The following is a 21,075-nucleotide window of genomic DNA, read 5'->3' on the forward strand; positions in this document are numbered from 1 at the left end:
CCGTAATCACACATGACGGCGCGCCGTGCCGGAGGACGATGTGCTGCACGAAGAACTTCGCCACTTCAGACGCCGTGCCGCGGGGTAATGCCTTTGTCTCAGCATACCGGGTCAAGTAATCGGTTGCCACTATAATCCATTTGTTACCAGTGGCCGACAAAGGGAAGGGTCCTAGAAGGTCCATTCCCACGAGGTCGAAAGGTGTCCGTGGTGGTGTAATAGGGTGGAGAAGGCCCGCAGGTTTCACGGGTGGCGTCTTGCGACGCTGGCACTCGCGGCAGCCTTGCACGTAGCGGTGTACACTGGTCGAAAGTCGTGGCCAATAGTACTGCTGGCGCACTCTGGCGAGAGTCCGCGAGTAGCCCAAGTGTCCCGACGTGGGCTCGTCGTGGCACGCGAGTAGGATGTCATCCCGCATGTCGGCTGGTACAACGAGGAGGAAGGCTTTGTTGCTACCTCGAGCATTTTTCTTGTAAAGAATGCCCCTCCTTAGACAAAAGGATGACAATTCGCGAGCGATGCGCCGAGGAGTGTGAGAATTTCGGCCTTCTAAGGAATCAATAATAGGGCGCAATTCCTGATCGGCTCTCTGTCTAGACATAAAGTCAGAATCACTGAGGGCTCCGAGATAACCATCAGCATATTCCGAGTCCATATCAGGATGTCCCACGGGTGCTCGAGAAAGTGCGTCGGCATCTTCGTGCTTGCGCCCAGACCTATACACAATCATGATGTCGAACTCTTGTAAGCGTAAACTCCACCGAGCGAGACGACCAGACGGATCACGGAGATTGGCCAGCCAACACAGCGAATGGTGATCGGTCACCACCTTGAAGGAACGGCCGTAGAGGTAAGGTCGAAACTTTGCCGTTGCCCACACGACTGCGAGGCATTCCTTCTCTGAAGTGGAGTAGTTGGCCTCGGCTCGAGAGAGAGTACGACTGGCGTAAGCTATGATATGTTCTACGCCGTTGTGCCGTTGTACAAGGACAGCGCCAAGTCCGACGTTGCTTGCATCCGTGTGAACTTCGGTATCAGCGTCCTCATCAAAATGCGCAAGAACAGGTGCCTCTTGCATTCGCTGCCGTAACTCTGTGAAAGCTGCTTCTTGCTCTGTAGTCCAGGCAAACGGTACATCATCTCGGGTGAGTCGCGTGAGCAGTTCGGCTATCGTCGAGAAGTTGGTAATGAATCGGCGATAATAAGCACACAAGCCGAGAAAACGCCGCACCGCTTTTTTGTCTGACGGCACAGGAAAGGTGGCGACTGCTGCAGTTTTTTCTGGGTCAGGCCGCACTCCATCCGCACTCACAACATGTCCCAAAAATTTCAGCTCATCGTAGCCGAAATGGCACTTCTGGGGTTTTAGCGTGAGTTCGGCCGAACGAATAGCTTCCAGAACCATTCTTAGACGCTTCAGATGTTCTTCGAAACTCTCGGCAAAGATGACCACATCATCAAGGTATACAAGGCAGCTTTGCCACTTCAAGCCAGCGAGAACGGTATCCATCATTCGCTGGAATGTTGCGGGAGCCGAACAGAGGCCGAAAGGAAGAACTCTGAATTCATAAAGCCCATCGGGAGTTACAAACGCTGTCTTCTCTCTGTCTCGCTCATCGACCTCTATCTGCCAATAGCCGCTCTTCAAATCTATCGATGAAAAATACTTCGCGTGTCGTAGCCTGTCGAGAGAATCATCAACCCGTGGGAGCGGGTAGACGTCTTTTTTTGTGACGCTATTGAGTTTCCTGTAGTCAACACAGAATCGCAGCGTTCCGTCTTTCTTCTTTACTAGAACGACTGGCGAGGACCACGGGCTGCTCGACGGTTGTATCACCCCGTCGTCAAGCATCTCCTTTACCTGCGTCTGTATAGTCTCGCGTTCTTTAGCCGAAACACGGTAAGGTTGCTGGCGGATTGGGCGAACATCATCGTCGGTAATAATTCGGTGCTTTATGAGGGGTGTTTGACCGACTCTAGATGAAGAGGCGAAGCAAGATTTAAATTCCTTCAGCAGGGTATGCAGTGCGGCCTTCTTCTCGTCCGAAAGCTTCGAACTGACGTCGATGTGGTCCAGAAACTTATCTCCATCAACCATTTCCTCGGATGCGAAGCACTCGGTGACATCCGCTACACGGTCTCCGAAGGCCACGGTGGTGCCGCGGAAAAGATGTCGGTGCTCGAAGTTAAAATTTGTGACGAGTATCTGCGACCGTCCGTCACGCACACGCAGAATGCTTCGCACTGCACACACACCTTGAAGCAGTAAAAGGGATACGTTGCTCTCGGCGACCACGTCACCGTCTTGGAGGTCTTCACAGGTGACTTCTACGAAAGCAGTCGCTCGGGGAGGCAACGTCACGCTTTCGTCGGCAACACGCAGCGCAGGTCTACGACAGCTATCAGCGCCTCGATCGGTTGCAAGTTGCGTCGAGAAAGTCACCATTCGCTCGCGGAGATTTATGATCGCGCCATTCTCTCGAAGGAAGTCCATTCCAAGGATGAGCTGACGAGAACAGTCGCGTAGTACGAGGCAGGTTACCACAAACGTTGACTCGCGTATTTCCACTCTTGCGGTACAGCGACCCAATGGAGTAATAACGTGGCCTCCAGCAGTGCGAATACGCGTCCCATTCCAAGGTGTCATCACTTTCTTAAGACTGGTTGCCAATTTTCCGCTCATAATAGAATAATCTGCACCTGTGTCCACCAATGCGCTAACCTGAAGACCGTCTATCAGCACGGGAATGTCGAGTGAGACTCGGCCACTGGGTTCAGACGCACAATCCGGCATTTCTCTCGCACTGCACTCAGACGTCAATTCAATGTCTGCAGCGTTTTGTGGAAGCGTCGATAGGAGGTCTTCCGCACTTTTAGTCCCAGCGACCTCGCCCCCGAAGGTCGCTGCCTTCAGTTTTCCCGACGAGGGCTTGGGGAACGTCCCCGTGCCATCGTACTGAGACGTGGTCCAATAGCTGCGGGTCGTCGTGGAGATGGAGACCGCGATTGACGCCGTGAGAAAGGCAGGCGTTGCTGCGCGAGGTAGTCCTCAATTTCTCTTGGCCTCTGACCAACTAGGGGACGAGGCGAATGAATAGAGAAACCGCGCAGTCCAAGTTGTCGGTATGGACATTCCCGGTAGATGTGACCGGCTTCACCGCAATGGAAGCAGAGGGGTCTTCTATCCGACGTACGCCAAATATCGGACTTCCGCGGAGGGGCACGGCGACCGTCGATGTCCAAACCAGCATGCGCAGATTGAATTGAAACTGGCGGCATCGTCTGGATTGGGACTGCAGGGCTTGAGACCGGCATGGAAGTGCGCAGAGCTTCGGCATATGTGCGGTTCCCAACATCAGTGGACGCAGGAGGTGGTTCTAGATTTGTAACCGTTGGTTGAGGGCGACGGCTGTGAAGCACCTGCTGGACCTCGTCCCGAATAATATTGGTGATGCTGCTTACCTCCGGCTGTCTCGCCCCGTGTAGTTTCGCGATTTCCTCGCGGACGACGGAGCGGACGATTTCGCGAATCCACTCAATGCTGTTGCTCCCGAAGCTGGCGGAAAATTCAGTAGGTGATGCAGAATTCACTTGCCGGTTGAGTAGGGCTGACCGCTGATGAAGTACCCTCTCCATCGTAGTGGCTTCGGTCAGGAATTCTGCTACACTCTTCGGAGGACTCCGCACTAGACCAGCAAAAAGCTGCTCCTTCACGCCTCGCATCAGATAGCGTAGCTTTTTTTCTTCTGGCATTGCCGGATCCGCTCGCCTGAAAAGCTGCGTCATGTCCTCCACGTACATGGTGACGGTCTCATTAGGCATCTGGATGCGTGAATGCAATGCACGTTCAGCACGATCGCGGCGGTCGGGGCTCCGGTAGGTCTCCAAGAGGCGATGCTGGAACTCGCGCCAGGATGTCAAGACATCACTTCTGTTCATGAACCACGTTCGGGCGCCGTCTTTCAAACACGCGTAGACGTTGCGGAGTTTGGCGGCTTCGTCCCAGTAGTTGATCGCTGCGACGTGTTCGAACTCGCTCAGCCAGTCGTCCACATCCTCAAACAGCTCTCCGTGAAAGGGACTAGGCATCAGCGGGTTCTGGACAGTGCAATAAATTGGTGCCGACGACGTAGGAGTTTCCATGACGCCTTGAGGCGAAGTCATAGTCGCTCTATGGATAAGCTGTGCCGGTGTCTCTGGTGGTAGGCCTCGTTGGCGGCGGCTTGTTCTGTGAACTGGCGTGTCCACGGGCACAGGGCTTGTGTTCCGGCTCCTGGGCGGGCTCTTGTGCATGGGGTGCGTCGTCAGTTGTCGTACCCAGCACCTCCACCAATCTTGTCACCAATCTTGTCACCAATCTTGTCTTACTCAAGGAAACCTTCCGCAGAACTGCTCGTCAAGCTAGGAAAAACAAAAGCGGCCCAGTCCCAACTTCTTCGTCCTCTTCCACACGAAAACCACGCGAATTCATGCGGCATTATATAGCAAAATTTACGGTTTTATCAAACGAAAATAGCAACGACAACTGATATATCGAACTCCTTGTGCCTCAAAAGTGCCCCAGCAAGTTGGCTTTCCCTCGCGCTGGTGGGGAAAACTGCCGGCGCTACCCTAGCAAAAGTTGGTTAGACTCGGTTGTGCACGGGCGAACACCCTCCTGCAAGAAATAATCCTGGCCCGCTCGCAGCGCTTACAGCCAATCAGAGGCCGCCGTGCTTTCTCCGAGGCACTGAGGTGGTATAAGTGAGCATCATTTTTTTCTTTCTTTATGCTTGAGTGCCTGCAGCTGCCTGTTTTCCTAGAGTCCTCGTCCAATGTGGTCTGTGCTGGTGGTGTCTCCTGTTGCTCTGTGAACTGTGTTGGCGCGCTGTCGTCGTGGCTTGCGCGAAGAGGCAGAATTTGCCGTTCGCCGCGAAACTCGAAATCATAAATCGGGTCGAGCGTGGTGAAAAGAAGTTTGACGTCGCCGCTGCGTACGAAATTCTTAGGAGCACCTTGAGTACTATCCTGAAGAACAAGGCAGACATCAGGGCCAAGTCGGACGAAAATCCAGGTGCCCGTGGCGCCCGACGTGTGCGCACTGCTGTGTACGGAGATGTTGAAGCGGCCGTTTACAAGTGGTTTGTGGACGTTCGGTCGAGAAACATCCTGGTGTCCGGCCCTATGATCGAGCAGAAAGCCAAGGACCTTGCTTTTCTGCTTGGCAGGAATGATTTCCAAGGCGGTTCAGGCTGGCTCCAACGGTTCAAAAGAACGGCACGACATCGTTAGCAAAGTTGTTACAGGTGAAAGCAGAGCGGCGGACCTGGACATCGTAGACAAATGGCTCGAAGAAAACTGGCGAAATATCGCAGTAAGATATCAATCAAGCCCAAGGTATCTTCAATGCGGATGAAACCGCTCTATTTTGGAAAATGTTGCCAAACAAGACACTTAAGTGTCGTGGCGACAAGACTTGCGGCGGCAAGGCAAACAAAGCTCGTGTGTCCATGCTGTTGGCAGCTAATTTAGATGGGTCGAAAAAGCTTCGACATCTGATTATCGGGAAAGGCACGGCACCGCGGTGTTTTCGAAATGCGCTGTCGCTTCCTGTTACCTACCGAGCAAACTCAAAAGCGCGGATGACCGGGGAGCTTTTCGGCAGGTGGCTATCGTCGTGGAATGATGATTTGGTAGGCGAAAATCGCAAGGTGTGCCTGCTCGTGGACAATTGCTCATCGCACCACTGCAGTACGACCTTCAGCAACATCGAGCTGCGTTTTTTGCCCCCGAACACTACGTCTGCACTGCAACCACTGAATCAAGGCGTTATACGCAAGGCATTATATGGGCAATGAAAGCCGGCTATCGGAAGCACGTGGTGGAGAGGCTGCTGCAGAACCTTTGTGTCGGCAGGAAGCTTAAGATCGACTTGCTCAGAGCTATTTCTATTTCGAGTAGATCATGGGCAGATGTCACGAAGGAGACCATCCAGAACTGCTTTAGGCATGCCGGCTTCCGCATGCCTGGTGATGACACCCCAAATTCTGACGACAGCACTGAAGTCACCGCAGGTGTTTCCGCCGAAGTTTGGAACGAGCTGGCAGAGTTCCCGGGTGCTGTCGACGGATCGACATCCGACAAGTTCGTCAGTGCGGACGATGATGTCGCCTCACGGGTCAGCTGCAAGATGCGGATTACATTGCAGACGTTGTGCCGACCACGAGCCAAAGCGACAGCAATAAGGAAATTGATGATGGCCCATTGCCTACATCCTCCGAAGTGATTAGTGCACTTGCATTGGTCCGGCACTATTGCGTGAATGTGGGGGGTTGCGGCCTCAGCTGCTCCGACTCGTTCGACAACGTGGAGGCGTGCGTGCTGTCGCAGGCAGCGAAGTCGTTGATCCAGAAGAAAATCTGGGACTATTTTGTACCACAGTAGGGTTCGCAAGTAAGCCACCATATTAATAAACCACTTTTCTTATAATTTATTATGTGCCTTTGTGTCAGATCCTATACAGGGCCTATATCGAATTATGCCATATATTGAATAAACGTTTTTGGTGAGTTCGATATACCCGGGATCGACTGTATATCCAAAAATTCATTATAAAGGTATATTACTAACACTATATCTTTTGCAAGGCTGTTTTTCGTTTACTTCGTTATCAATATTTTGTTATATCTGGGTTCGTTATACCAAGGTTTGAGTGTGTAACGAAGTTGCATCTTAAACGGAAATCATGTATTTGAACCAACTCGCCCAAGCTTTAACCTTAGAAACGGAAATAAGTTTGTTATATTTAAAAATTTGTTACAAATGTATATTTCTAGTACTATATCTATTGCAAGACTATTCTTCATTTACTTCGTTATAACTAATATATTGTTATATCCGGGTAAGTATAGGGGGGGGGTTGAGTGTCATTGCTGGGTTTTTACTTGCCAAAACTGTGGTATAATTATGAGGCACGCCGTTGTGGGTGACTCTGGGTTATTTTCTATGGCTGAAGGTTTTTTAACGTGCTCCTAAATCTAGCAGATCTAAGTGCAGCTAAAATCTGGCTATGTGCCGGGATTGGGCAATTGTCAGTTATCCCTTTCACGACTCTTTGCCACCTATTGTGGTTCGTCGAAGCTCGTTTTCAATATTTTGTGTCTATGAACTTCGAGTTTTTGACTCGAGTGAGCTTGAAGTTGTTGAGACATATGTGTTTCAGCATTGATGCATTCGTTCCTTATGTTTCTTTAATGAACTTATCTGTTTAAATTACATGCCTTGCAATTATGATAGATTTGTTGCATCTGTTTTGATACATGCAGTGAGCTGATGTGTTTCAGTAGTGAGGGTCCATTTTGTTACCGTATTTACTCGCACAATGCACCCACTTTCCTTTGGCGATTTTGGGGCTCTGAGAAGGGGGCATGCAAATTACGCGGGGATTTCACAAACGCATATGAAACAATGTGCAATGGTACTAACACACGCAGTATATACATTAAAGAAAACAAAATAAGTTGGAGCACAAACGAAGTGTACTTGTTTGTTTAACAGGATTAGCACATACCCTAAGCAATCAGACTGCGACATACCCTAAGCAGCGACATACTCTAAGCGACATAACCTACGCAATCAGACTAAGCAGTCAGATTATGCGAGTAAATACGGTATGTTTCTCTCATGAATATTCTTGTTTAATATGATTTTATTCCACTCCTGTAATAGCCCGTGAAAAGTTGACCGTATCAATAAGTAAATAAATGAATGAATGTAAATAAATCAATAAATCACCCTCGCATTGCCAATCGCTAGCATCCTTAAGTGCAAATGGTAGAGCTAACGCCTCGGGAAAGTGTCTGTCCCGGGCCCAGGAAAAATTTCACTTTGCTAACAAGCCTTGTTTTCTGAAAAATCTATATAGATTTCTTTTTGACTTTGTGCTATAAACTGGTTGTTGTCAATTATTCCTTTAGTAACCACGCATCCACCTTGTGGGATTCAGCAAACCTAACTTGAATGAGATCTACGAAGCCATGTACCATCATTTAAATGCATGTTTGAGCCGTGCATGTTTGAGCCAGAAATAGTGGTCGCTTTGGTCAAAATAATAATAATAATAATAATAATGTTAAGAGAAAATGCTCAAGGCTCATGACACCCGCTTGCCATCCTTGCTCGGATCCCTGTGTAGCATTAGCATGCTTGTGGAGATCGAACAAAAAAAGTATGCTTTTTGTTAGACTATTTCACTTATCTGCAATGAATTTCACTCGTACAATGTGACAAATTTATAAAATTTTTTCAGAAAGGAAATCGAGAAGAAACAAGGAGCAATGATAAGGTTATTTTGTGACAAGTACAGAAGGTGTTGCAAGGCATTATTGATGAGTGTGCCAGATATGCAATCATAAAGCTGGCCTGCTGTTGTAGCTCGTTACCGATTGTGATGTTTCATCATCCCTGACAGTTCCGGCCGCAGTCGGCATGTGATTCAACAAGGGCCGGCGACCGACGAAGCCCGCAAGAAGTTTGGCAACGCAAAGGCGATCTCATCTGACCAGTTTTTCCACGGCTCTGCAGACTCCGATGTAAGTTTCCTTGTGAACAGGCCTACCACTAGGCCCCTGTGTACGCAGGATGTGTTTTAGGGGTGAAGCATCTTAACGTGACACAATGCCCCTCCGTCCATAAACCACTGCCCGTCGTCTACAGCGCATGTGGAAACTGAAACATCTGTAAACAACAAAAAGATCATCAAAAGGCTGTTAAGGGGAGACGTGACAATGAGAACAGTAAATTTGGTCAAAATGTTCAGTTTTCCGATTAATTTTTTTTCCTGCAATCCTGAGAGCATGTTTTACATCATAATGTGATTTTAGACCGAAATAAGTAGTAGAAGTTCAGAAACAAGCATTTTGCTGGTGGGCTGTCATCAAAAGCTATGTGAAAATTGGGCATAGCAGAATGCAAGTTTGCAGTTTTCCCTTGGCACAGTGCCACCATATTGACATCATCATAGAGAGGACAGATTGGAGCTCAGGATAGCCACAAAGATGCATTTCTCCAATGAAAAATAAGGCCAGCTACCTTACGAGTTCTGTTTTATCAGCTTCTAGCTCCACTTTCTTCGAGCTTCATTTTCTCAGCTTTCAATTTTTGAGCCGTTGCTGTCAGTCATCCCTGTGCCATTTCACAACAGATCCATTCCAACAGATCCTATAGCCATTCCATTTCCCGCACTAAGATTCTGAGACATTGGTGAGTGCCGTGAAGCTGTCCATGTCTGTGTGCACATCATAAAGACTTTTGTAATTGGCTTTCTGTAAAAGTAGTTGGTAAGACAATATGTCCAGGACATTTCAAAAAATTTTTGTGTGCTTACTTAAATATTAAAAATAAACCAATAGCATTACGGCACAATATGGACCCTTGTGAATATCCTTACGCAAAAATTTTCACGAATTTTTATCTAATTAGCTAATAAACTTTGGGTGACAATGAAAGTTTATCAAGTGTTGTAACTCAAAAGTTATATTAGATAGCTCAAAACTGATTCCAGTTATGATATCAACACAACAAATGACATCTGCATGCAGAATTTCATCCCTTTGGCTTGATAAATAACGAAGATTATTTTCATTGCCACATCCCCCCTTAACCACAATAAACAAAATAAATCATCAACTCCATAAAAACACTGACATTCGACCACCCATCAATCAAACCATATGACAGAACACAAGGTTAGCAAGACCAAGATAAAAGGCTGTTAACCGGAACGAAATAGGAGGCCACGATTCATGATCCGATGGGCACTGCTTTGCCCCATCATCGGAATTCACTTTGTGAATATGCATGGATTTTTTTTTTGAACACTACAGATTTTTTATCAATATGCTACGACAGTGAGGCTCTTGTTGCTTTTGCACAGAAACTTTTCGTTGAGACGGAAATACTTTGCTGTAGCTGAAGTGGCGTTGAAGTGGCTAACAAAAACTCCTGCGAGTTAACCTTTTAATTATTGACATGTAAGCGGTTGTTTATGTCGGAAAATTGTATGCTATCACACTGTGTGTCATTAAAAAATCACTGAAGTTACACATAATGTGAGATATTCGTAGTTAAATTTTGATGGCGGTATTGAAAGAGTGCACTTTGTACGCGGGAGATGCGTTTGCCCCGTTACTCCAGACTGGAATCACCTGGGATGAAAAGTTGCAAATTTTGAATCAAGCATTGTGAACCATTCACACACTCTGGACGGTTCTGTGCTTGCAAATTTGGTTATCCTAAATGTATTTCAATTGGAACATTGTTTTGTACTTTTTTTGCAAGAATGGCTGTGCAGAACTTCAAAGAAGATTACCGTATTTGCTTCAGTTCAGTTTTTTTCTGGCGCTATTAAATTTGGTCTTGATATTCACTATCAGCACGCTCGTTTTCACCAAAGTAGAATATGATGCTGTGAAGTGGAAAATAAGCGCTACATAAAGAGATTGGAAGAGAAGTGGGAGGGATAAAGAGATTGGAAGAGAAGTTGGAGGGTCAGACAACAAAAGAGGGGTGTAGTTGATACTAAGTGAAGAAAACCAACACGAGCTGGCCATGTTATGTGGTGGGCAGTCAATCAGTGGTTGAGGGGAACAGGGCACTTGAAAAATCTTTTTATTTCTTGATCGATTTTGATAAAACTTGGTCAGTTTATGTGAATTTATGTGTTGATTTAAAATGGGCAGTTATTTTACTAGTACAAGGAGCACTTTTTAAAATACAAAATATATGTGTCTTTTATGGAGCAAGGTTTTTTTTTCTTAAGTGAGGGAGTTTGAAAAGTATATCAGCATGTCACAATTATCTGGAATTGGAACTCTTTGCAGTGCAACAAAATGGACATTCTAAACAAATGAGAACAAAATTTACGATGTGTTGAACATTCACGAGTGAAATCCCAGCTTGAAATTTACGCACTCATGAATGTTCAACATACTGTAACTTTTATGTTTAATGGATTTAGAAAATCTATTTTTGTTGCAGTCCACACAATTCCGGTTCCAGATTATGGATTAACCAAATGGATACAGTGGAATGAAAAATGCAGTTGAGGACGGAAGCAAGTTGGATGCAGGAATCAAATTAAGAGGTTTGCGGTGGTAAAATGGAACTGGCTTGCGCAAGGTGGGCCAGACTGAAGATTGTTGGGAAAGGCCTTCGTTCTTTAGTGGATATAAAAACAAGCCGATGGATCATGACGCTCCACAGGCCGGAAAAACCTGTTATACACTTGGAATTCCATTTGATTTCAGTATACAGTAAAACCTCGTTGATTCGAACTCGGTTATTTCAAAATCCCGCTTAATTTGAAGGATTTCTGTGGTCCTGTATTTTTCAATGTAAGTTTGAGTGGATAATTTGAAGCGGCGGCTGGCACCAGTCCAGTTAATTCGAAAACTTTGGGGTCCATGTGCCAGTTCCAGATCCCGATTTCGCCGCGAATCCGTGGAAATGACGGCCATCAATTGCCACAAGGCAATGCAACGTATTGACACTAATGAGTGGCAGCTGAAGCACTTCAGTCTCGCTACTTCCAGTGCAAAAAAAAAAGAAAGAAGAAAGAAAAAAAAAAAACGGTCTCGTGGTGAACCGATATGTACGCCTGTGGAAAATGAGCCATGCTTCACTGCAACACAGTGGTGACGCGCGGGAACTTATTGCATATTTCTCGCAACGTCAGTGGGTCACGGCTTACCCATTTTTTCTGGGATTGTAAAGAAACTAATAAAGGACAGTTTAGCGAAAATCGCGATGTATGCGAAGCTCGGATTGCCAGTTGCTCTAGCAATTTGCGTCTTTGCACTGCGGGGGAAGTTCTTGCCAGCAACACCTACTTCGAAAACTAAGTTCGAAAGTTTCAAAGATAAATTTTTTCAGCCAAAACACATCGTGAGCTTCGTCATACTGGCCTTTATTCAATTCATAATTATAATAGAAAGAATGTGCAAATGGACGCATCATGACATGCTAGCGCAGCGAGGAGCAGGTGACATGCTGCCCGCATTTCACTACTGTGGTGCAGTGAAGATGTCTTGTTTTTTGCAGGCGCACATTTCAGTCACGACCGCGTGTTTTTTTTTTTTTTTGTTTTGTTTTTTTGGTGGCAGCAGCGAGGCCCATCGTTCCTCCATGTTTGCGGCAAAATAAAGACCAGGTATTGCTGGAAAACATTACCTTTGGAGCCGCTAGCTAGCCGGCACAGCGAACGACAAGCACTGATTACTCTGAATAGTGCAAAGTTCCATGCATCCCACTTATTTCGAAGCTTTCTAACGGCCCAGTGACTTCGAATTAACGAGGTTTTGCTGTATTATTCGCATCTTTTAGCAGAGGCATAATTGAGATTTTCTTTATGATTGCTTTCTTGGCATGGAACTACCGTTGGCATCCATTCTTTCTCAATTTAAGATGCTTTCTAAGAAAAATAACTATAAAAAGAATAATTTTCCAACATGAGTAGGGTAGTAGAGATTGCCAAGATTCTTAGGTGGTAGCATGTTCAAGTTTATCGCATTGTTAAACGGTTTCCTGAGCGAAGTGGCTTCAACAGCCGGGAATGATTCGGGAATTCGTTGGATTGCTCAGAGGTGGTTTGGAAAAGGAATGGGTCAACATCCTTACAGAATACTTCACAGCTACTACTTTGAAAATTTCCAAAATCACCTTCAAGCCTGTATTGAAGTGCAAGGTGCTAAAATTTGACTTATTGTACAGAATCTGCCTTTTACATTTCTCTGTTCTGCTCTCTGTCGTGTTGAAAAGAGCCGAGACAGCTGGTATCAACAAAACGAAAGCCTCTGAGAAAGAAAGTTCTGTTTTTGCCACAGGAACTGCACATGTGCCATAGAAATGTGAGAAAAGAGGATGGAATGAGCTATTGAATTAAGGAAAGTGTCCTTCATTTTGTTTCATTTGTTGTATAGTTATGACTGGTTTTTTGAAAAGAGGCACAAACAGCGCTTGTTTGTGTCTCTTTTCTTCGTTCCGTGAGTTTGTGCGCTGGTGCTGCCCATAATGTATTACCAACTAGCCCAACTATCAGTCCTGGTTTTTCGTGTTGCTATATTTTTTAGCCAACCTCTAAGTGCCGCTGTGAACTACAATGCTTAGGAACAAGCACGTGGTTGTACGGTATGCGATACGTGAACAGAATTTTTTTTTTTTTTGTTCTCGTTCTCTGGGTGTCCAGTTTGAGAAGAGGGCCCAGCTAGCTCGTTTTGAAGGCTCGTCGTCCATCTCGAGCGCCGACTACTTTGGCGGCGGACCGGGTTCGAGCAATGCGTCCCACTCAAGCACCAGCCTGTCCGGACCCAACCTGTACGAGATCCGAGAAGGAGTCCGAGACGGAGTCACCAAGGTAGCCTCGCGGCTTTCCTCGCTCGCAAACGGCGTCATGAGCTCTCTGCAGGTGAGTATGCTGCAAAGTGACACCCATAGGCGCGTTACCTTCGCATGTGTTTGCAAGCTGTTATCATTGCGTTTATTCCGAATCTAGCGCATCGTACTTGTGCACTCATGTGTTATGCCACAGATAATTGAAAACCACCTGTTCGTAGCATAAAGCCTTAAGGAAACCTGTACGGATTTGTGGGAAAGGAACGCCTAGTTCAAAAGAATTTTTTGATCGCCCAAGGGGGGGTGAGGAGGGGCTTGAGGTTGTTGAAGTTGAATAATTTTTTATTATATACTGTCAACAGCAAAAGTTGGCTGGATGTGCAGCACATGGCGGAGCGGCAGAAAACTGCATTGCTGTGCCGCCTATGGTGAGGTACAACATGGTGTTGAGGTTATCGGTCACGGCTTTCGAGATTAGATCTAGCAGCGGCACGTTGCCTCAATGTGCCGTTGCTAATCACTGAGGCTGCGTACGGTAGCCTCGACACCACACCTCGGTGCAGCAATGCAATCTTTGCAGTACCAGTTGCTAGCATCTTGGTTAGCTCAGTCGGTTGAGCGACTGCCTTGGAAAGGCATTGGTCCTGGGTTTGATTCTCTGACCAGGACAAATTTTTTTTTAAATAACAAGCTTTGCTAAGGAATCCAGATGAGTATCCTTGTCGCTTTGAGCTACTAATGGGTGGTTGTCATTTATTTGTTTCGCAACCTTTCCATCACTTTGCGAGATTCGGCAGAACAGATTTGCGATGTCATGCCTTGTACAAGGTTAATTTTTTAAAAAATAATGTACATTGACTGCTCAGTTCCAGAATCAGTGGAAGATGAAACCTGTAGGATGGGTTGGGCCGCCTTCACAGTAGTAGGAAAGCTTTTCCAAACCTGTCGTTTGTCATTGTCGGATGTTTTTGGTGCTGACCAATCTGAGAACATCGAGAGTGCATTGCCGCAGAGATTGTCTTGAGCGAATGGAAATAAATGTGGCTTTTGGTGCCCAAGAGGCCTCAGTGTGCAGCTCGTAAGAAAAATTTTTTAGTGGAAGATTCAAGCCTTAAAATAAGTGAGCATGGCAGCTCACACTTCAGTTCCATGAGAATGCAATGTTTAGTTTTGTTGATAGTCAGGTGAGGTGCGTCTTGGATATGTGCAAGACTTGCCATATATGTATAATTTTTACTTCTCAAATTGCGAGGGGGAATTTGAGTTGTTATCCAGAAAATATGGAATCGCAGATTGATAGAAGCCTGTAACTGTGATCAGTCTGCCGATGGAGCGAGGTCATCTTTGGATCGAGTTTGAGAGGTTGGAAGATTTGGTGCGTAAATTAACTACACTGTTGTTCGTCTGCAGCGACAGATGGCCGTAGACTGACCAGGTCACATGCAAGTATGTACATGTGCATGGAGTTACACGTTTCGTAGAATTGCTATTCTGTTGTGCCGTCTGGAAGTGAAATTGCGTAATCTTCTAGCAATTTCGTCATTTAGAATATCCCTTCAAAGAGGCATTAAGGCAGTTTTCTCTGTCACTGACATGGCCAGTTCAAGTTTGAGGAATGGTTGACATTCTGTATTCATACACTCCAGTCTCGGTATAACGAACCTGGATATAACGAAATATCGGTTATAACAAAGTAAATAAATACTAGTTTTGCAATAGATATTGTTAAGAAAGGGAAAGAAGACAACTACCTATTTGTAGCACGAAGTTACAAAAAAATCCATACATATTTCTCAAAGATTTTTTACTGCCCGAAAAATTCGTCCAAGGCCCGGGTTCGAAACTCGGACCAGAACAAATTTTTCCGCAATTAAGAAATCTCTGAGAAACCTGCATGGATTTTTTTTGTAGCTTCGCGCTACAAACGGGCGATTGTCTTTTTTCCCCTTTTTAATCCTTCCGCCACCTTACATGTTTCCACAAAACTCATCTTCAATAATAAATATAGTGTTTGGAATATACCTTAATAGCAAATTTTTTGATATAATGAACTTATTGTCATGCAAGATGCAACTTTGTTATTATGAGGTTTGAGTGTGGATGTCGGTGAATGTCTAGGGCAGCGCTAGTAAACAATGGGAGGTGGTGTATTTCTCTCCACAATGTGTGTGCAGCTTTCTACCGTTGAAGCAGTTTAAACCATCAGAATAAGAATGTCATTATAAACAAATGGTTTCTTAGAAGTGTTGCTTTACTCAACAGCACATTTTACGTCTATGATGGAGAATAATTGTCAAAAGGCTGAGCGTGAATTTTAGTGTGCAGGATAGAGAAAAAAAAAACGCAAAGCATAGTGTTTATTTTTCTATTTTGTACATAATTTTCACTTTGAAAATCACAATTATGAGTCAGTTATCCCAGCCATAAATTTTTTTTAGCAAGAAATATCATAGCTGCTAGCAAAATCCAAGCCTATGTAGTCATTTCCGGTGGGAGTTGTGGCGATGTTTGTCCTTCGCTACAGTTTCTCAGCAATATTCTTGCTGTACTTTCGTTTGCTTTCCTTCATTGTTGTTAAGTACCACAAGTGCTATGTGAACACCAGTGTGGTCCGTTTAACATAACCAGACATTTTCCTGTTGCCTGAATAATACAATCTAACCGTCTCGTGCATTTTGCGATCTCGTTTCCCCCTACTTTCCACTCTAATTAGCATAATTTATATTTTACTGAATTAGCACCGCACTTAATATAAAAGATAAACCCTTGTGTATTCTCCTCAGAATTGTTCTGTTGTGTATACATTAGGATTGTGCGAATAGTGAATTTTAGGTTCGAAAAGGCAAATAGAGATTTTAGTCGAATGATTTTGAATCTCATTTGAATAGTATATATCACATGGTATAAAGGAAGATGACCATATTTGTCATAACTTAACCAACCTGCGCAATAAGTATATATTTAATATTGAAACAAGGCCTGTTCAGATGCCATTTTATTGGTTCAAAGAATGTGGAAACAACTTTGAATAGTAGCAGGATTTGACTTTTAAGTAGAATGCGAGTGAAAACCTGTAAAATATGTTACGTTTTAATATTTACTAAGAGCTTATAAGCCGGTAGAACAAGATTTTAAACGTCAAAAATGATGAATTGATGAGAGGGTGATATGTTCATTTGACCCTAAAGTGGGGCTTTGTGGCAATGCGGATTTTCAGTAAATAAGTTTTCACGACATAGCATTCTTTTACTGCAGTGAAACCATCTTTACAGAATGTGTCATCCAAATTAAACAGGTGCTTTCACGGTTTAGCATGACTCTACTCCAGTGAAACCATCTTTACGGGGGTTGCACAAGGACTTGTATATCATTTATTCGTTAATTTTGAATACTTTGAAATTTTCAATAATTGAAATTTGAATCGAAGCAAACTCAAATACTGTGATACTCTATTTAATATTCGAAGCATTCAAGTATTCGCACAAGCCTAGTATGCATCCCGTGTCCAGAATTTTATGGGCTTGTTTGTTACAGTCTGGCCTTTTTCTCTGCACCAAAGGAATTGTTAGTGTTGCCATACATTACACCCATGGTACAGGAGTGACAGAAACGTAGTGTTTGTTGTGGTGCTTGAAAATGGAGGCAGGCGTTATTGCGTGAAAAGTGAAAGTGACATATTTTTTCCGATTGACGGTGTTGCAATTTGTGAATTAAGGAATTCAGGCAAGATGGCAGGTACGCTAGGCTCAATCGACCAAGCGAACAGGCTGGATTCAGAAAAGGGTATTCTACGATGGATGATATCCATGCCTTCGAACAGGTAATTGCAACATCTCAAGTGCGGCGAATTGCTCGTATGCCTTTCATTGACGAGCAAAGGGAATTCGATTCTGCAGACGCGACAGCAATCACGGACGGAGGCGTTGCATAAGACGAACATCTTGGCGATCGGGGAGCTTTAAGATTGCGTAAAATGCTTGCATCGGGGTGTTCCGCATGCTACCCTTGGGTGACATTATTTTGAACCCTTCAGTTCCTGAATTATGAAACTGCTGAACAAAATAAAAATTGTTTTCATTTTCCAGCTTTAAATAGCAACCTTTAAATGATTGCACAGCTAAATTATCTAAAATGCACCTTAATGCGTACTTTTATCTATGTCCCAAATTCTTGATATGCTACAGAAGCGGGACATTGCAATGAAAAACGCACCTCAGAACTACGTAACATGTTGTGCGCCACCTCTTGGGTGCGTACACACTAAATGAACAAAATAATTGAAGATAGAACTTATGTCATCCAGGCCAGAAAGAACGAGGAAGTGAGAGCTGTTGCATGTGCTTGAGGCTCTCTGCCATCAAGTACAAAACCATATAATACCCTAGACGGGATGGCGGTTCTTTCTTTCTTTCGTTTTCATCCTGTTCATTGCTTCAGATTCATGCAGCAATTGTTCCTGGGAACACAAGTCCTGAGAGTCTTTAGATACGTGCGTGACTTCCTAGTACTTTTGCGGTGCGGTGCCTCTGTTTTGCCTTCTGATTTGTCACAAATTTTTGGAATATTTGAAGAACATCTTTTCCATCTTGTCATAGACCATAAAATTTCACGCAGTTCCCTCCAATCTAGTAGAAAATGTAAATGAATGTGTATTCAATAATGCATTGCATTAGAAAAACAGGTTCGCATTCTTTTTTAGGGGCTCTTTCTCTTTCATTCTCAATTTTTTTGCTAGGACTAAGTGCCTCCCCCCCCCCTCGCCGAGTTTTGTTTGATCATCCTTTAATATAAGTGGGGATCTTGTGAGATTTTATGGTATTAGTAAATTCAAAAGTGGTTTAGTTTATGCTGTAACGTGTTAACGAACCTTGTTATAGTTAAATATAATGTCTGGACTTCATCATATGCGATGTTATTAGGTAGAGTAAATGCAGCTGCGTAGCATCACTTTTAATTGAGGTATGCAAGGTGCATTGGGAAAGAATTGGCCTCTGAGGGCCTGGATTCTCGAATGGGTGATAATATTTTTTTAAAACTGTTATTGCAATATTAAAATTTTCTCATGGCTTTCCGTGGTTGAAGGACCTGCAGTTCTGTTTTAATATGCGTACACGTATGATGGTTCAAGTAGTGATTGATATCAACAAAATGGCAAGAGAGCACCAAGGGCATGTGAAAAGTGGCTGACCTTATCTTACTGACCCTCCAGTAACGTCGTGACCTCTGATGCCAGACTGTGAAGCCAGCCTTCACATTTTGTCAAGAGCAGTGTGGAATCTTAGATCAGGGCAAAAGAGGGAACACACAAGAAAGACACTTCCTTTCGTGCCGATTTAAAATTCAGAGCTGTTCTTGACAAAATGACTGATCGCCGGCTCACCCGGATGTGTCTTGTTCTGTGGCCTTGGCGCGTCGGCCCATTTGTATTTTCAAGGAAACGTAAACATGCAGTGCTTTGCGTAAGACTTGCAGTCTTTGGGTTCAGTAGTCTTGCAAGCGGGCAACTCTTGTTATACGCAGAAAATTTAATGTTGAAGGCTCATGAATCAAATACCACGTAATGTAGTAAAGGGCTCCTCTGTTTTACTTGTCCTGGCAACTGTGGTGAAAAGATGGTGCTAAGATATTTGTATTAGTGGATTGATGCATCGAGTTGCCATTTCTGAGAAGCCACCACCGATCACAATAGCTTGTGAGGCTATGGTGTTGCCATGCTAAGCACAAAGGTCTGGGTCGATTTCCAGCCACACCTGCTAAATTTGCGAAATTCAAAAACACCTGCGCAGATAAATCGATAGGCAGGTGCATATGAAATATATCAGAGTGGCAAAAGTTGATCCAGAGTCCTCTACTGCAGCGCACATCGTATCGTGGTTTTGGCTTGTAAAACACCAGAAATTTTTTTTAATAATTGGAAATAACCCGGGTGTTCAGTGGTAGAGAATGTGGCGATTTTGTCTTGATGGTATCTTCATTCTTCTGGCTGGAAGCGACCTTAATTGAGCAAAGATTCAGAACCCCCTTGCCTCTACGAAAAAGGGGGCGAGCTGACTTTGCACATGCGTGCCTGTCAGACTACTTTTCTTTCTTTTGATTGTATTCTGCAATGCTCCCTTCTCATTGTTTCCCCCATGTCGGGAATTGCACCTTCATTCACTCACTTAGCAGCGCAATACTTCATTGGTTGCAGGCAACAAAGGTGGTCATGTGTTGGATTCCGGCAACAAATAACTGTGCCAGCGCGAGATGACGGGTTACCTCTGTAAAGTATTGGATTGCCATATCATATATGGCTGACCACTGACAAGCGCACATTCAAGAGAGCGTCAACTATTGGAAAACGGTGCATACAAATATGCGTGTTGTCGGCGCACCTTCAAGAGCCACATTTTCATACGCCTGCTTGCTCCAGGTGTCTCATGTACGCCGCAGCTGCTGAAATCCGTGCTTTATAAAAGGTTCACTCGTAATTCTTCAACAGGGAATGCCGCTGGAGCCAAGAGGATTTGCTTCTTGTCAGAACGTTGGCTCCAGTGACATTCTCCATCAATCAGTTTTTCATCGCTTTGAGGCTCGTTCTTAATTTGTTGCATTTGGTTCCCCAGAGGCTTCGCAAAGCAATCATTTTTCAACAGCATGTTGTGTTTTAAGTGCATCAATTCAAAATGACTAGTGAAGAATCTTTTGTATTTGCACCTCGAGGTTGGTATGAATTCTCTAAAATGTTGTGAAGTAGGAGCGCAATAAGCAATGTTGTGAGAATGCCTGAAGTTACAAGCATCAGTGTTAAATCCATTTGTGACTCCCTTTATCTCCGTGGCAGCTGAATGACTACAGAACCAGAGCTCCTTGTAGTAATTTTTGTAGGTAAGTGTTTGCGTAAAATGGTAGGGCTTATCTGTGCAACGCATTTCTTGCTCCACGGATGTGCAGTCTTGTATTTCTCGTAGGCATATTCTCGTATGTGTCTCGTATGAGTGTTCTTGAGTGCATAATTTTCTGTGTCATTGCACTTGTTTGCTCTTCTCCACAAAATCACTAACAAGCATGCCTTGTTTTTTTCCTTGCTTTTTTTCTCTGCACTTCACTAACAGAGAAAGTGAACCGTGCTCACGGTAAGGACGCAGAGCCTTTCTTTAACTTGTTTCGAAATGGGAAGGGTTTCCCTGCATACGGGGATACTACTGCGTCGCAGATTCCGTGTATCACTAAAGGCCTTGCACCCCGTTTTTCATTTCAGGATCGTTACGGTTATTGAAGAGAAGAGGCCTTTGGGACTGGACTTTCTTTTTTTTCCCGATGAAGTTTCTCCGGTGATCACCACCGAATTTCCTGGTGATGCTTCTCTTGGAGCTGCCCTGGGCGAAGGCCATTTGATGAAAGTGCAAATAAACTTGCCGTTTGTAGGTTTGTAACTTTGTGACTGATTTTTTTTTATAGAAATAGAAAAAAAACAATTTTTAGAGATCTAGTATGATAAAACAAAGAAGTCTATGACAGTGACGGGTTATGTCGCTAAGCAAAACTCCAATCAGCAGTTTGGTTGCTGAAATTCGGAATACATTATTTATGCAGTGAATTTGTTGTTGAAACAGTTGTAGGAGTAGTTTCTCTCGTAAAGAGTGATCTCAATGGCTGCATTGGTTATCGGTTGTGGAGCTTTTGTACACGGCTTATGAACTCGTGGCTTGGCTCACAGCCTCTTCG

The 21,075-nt window shown here is 44.6% G+C and overlaps 1 protein-coding gene across 4 annotated transcripts in view; it reads left to right on the plus strand.

Annotated features, from left to right (window-relative positions):
- ArfGAP3 (ADP-ribosylation factor GTPase activating protein 3) overlaps positions 1 to 20,783 on the plus strand; it is a 34,658-nt gene extending 13,875 nt beyond the window's left edge. Inside the window, exons 7-11 of one of the 4 annotated variants that reach the window (XM_037416177.2) lie at positions 8,450 to 8,570; positions 13,223 to 13,441; positions 17,084 to 17,188; positions 20,463 to 20,483; positions 20,609 to 20,783. In XM_037416177.2, coding sequence (XP_037272074.2) covers positions 8,450 to 8,570; positions 13,223 to 13,441; positions 17,084 to 17,188; positions 20,463 to 20,471 — 454 coding nt within the window. In that variant the 3' untranslated portion in view covers positions 20,472 to 20,483; positions 20,609 to 20,783. The remainder of the gene's footprint in view (positions 1 to 8,449; positions 8,571 to 13,222; positions 13,442 to 17,083; positions 17,189 to 20,462; positions 20,484 to 20,608) is intronic. The other 3 variants (XM_075870926.1, XM_037416180.2, XM_037416179.2) reach the window with 3 other exon arrangements.
- Positions 20,784 to 21,075: the final 292 nt, after the last annotated feature.

Source organism: Rhipicephalus microplus, chromosome 8 (assembly GCF_043290135.1).
Source record: "Rhipicephalus microplus isolate Deutch F79 chromosome 8, USDA_Rmic, whole genome shotgun sequence".
In the NCBI taxonomy this organism is placed as follows: domain Eukaryota; kingdom Metazoa; phylum Arthropoda; class Arachnida; order Ixodida; family Ixodidae; genus Rhipicephalus; species Rhipicephalus microplus.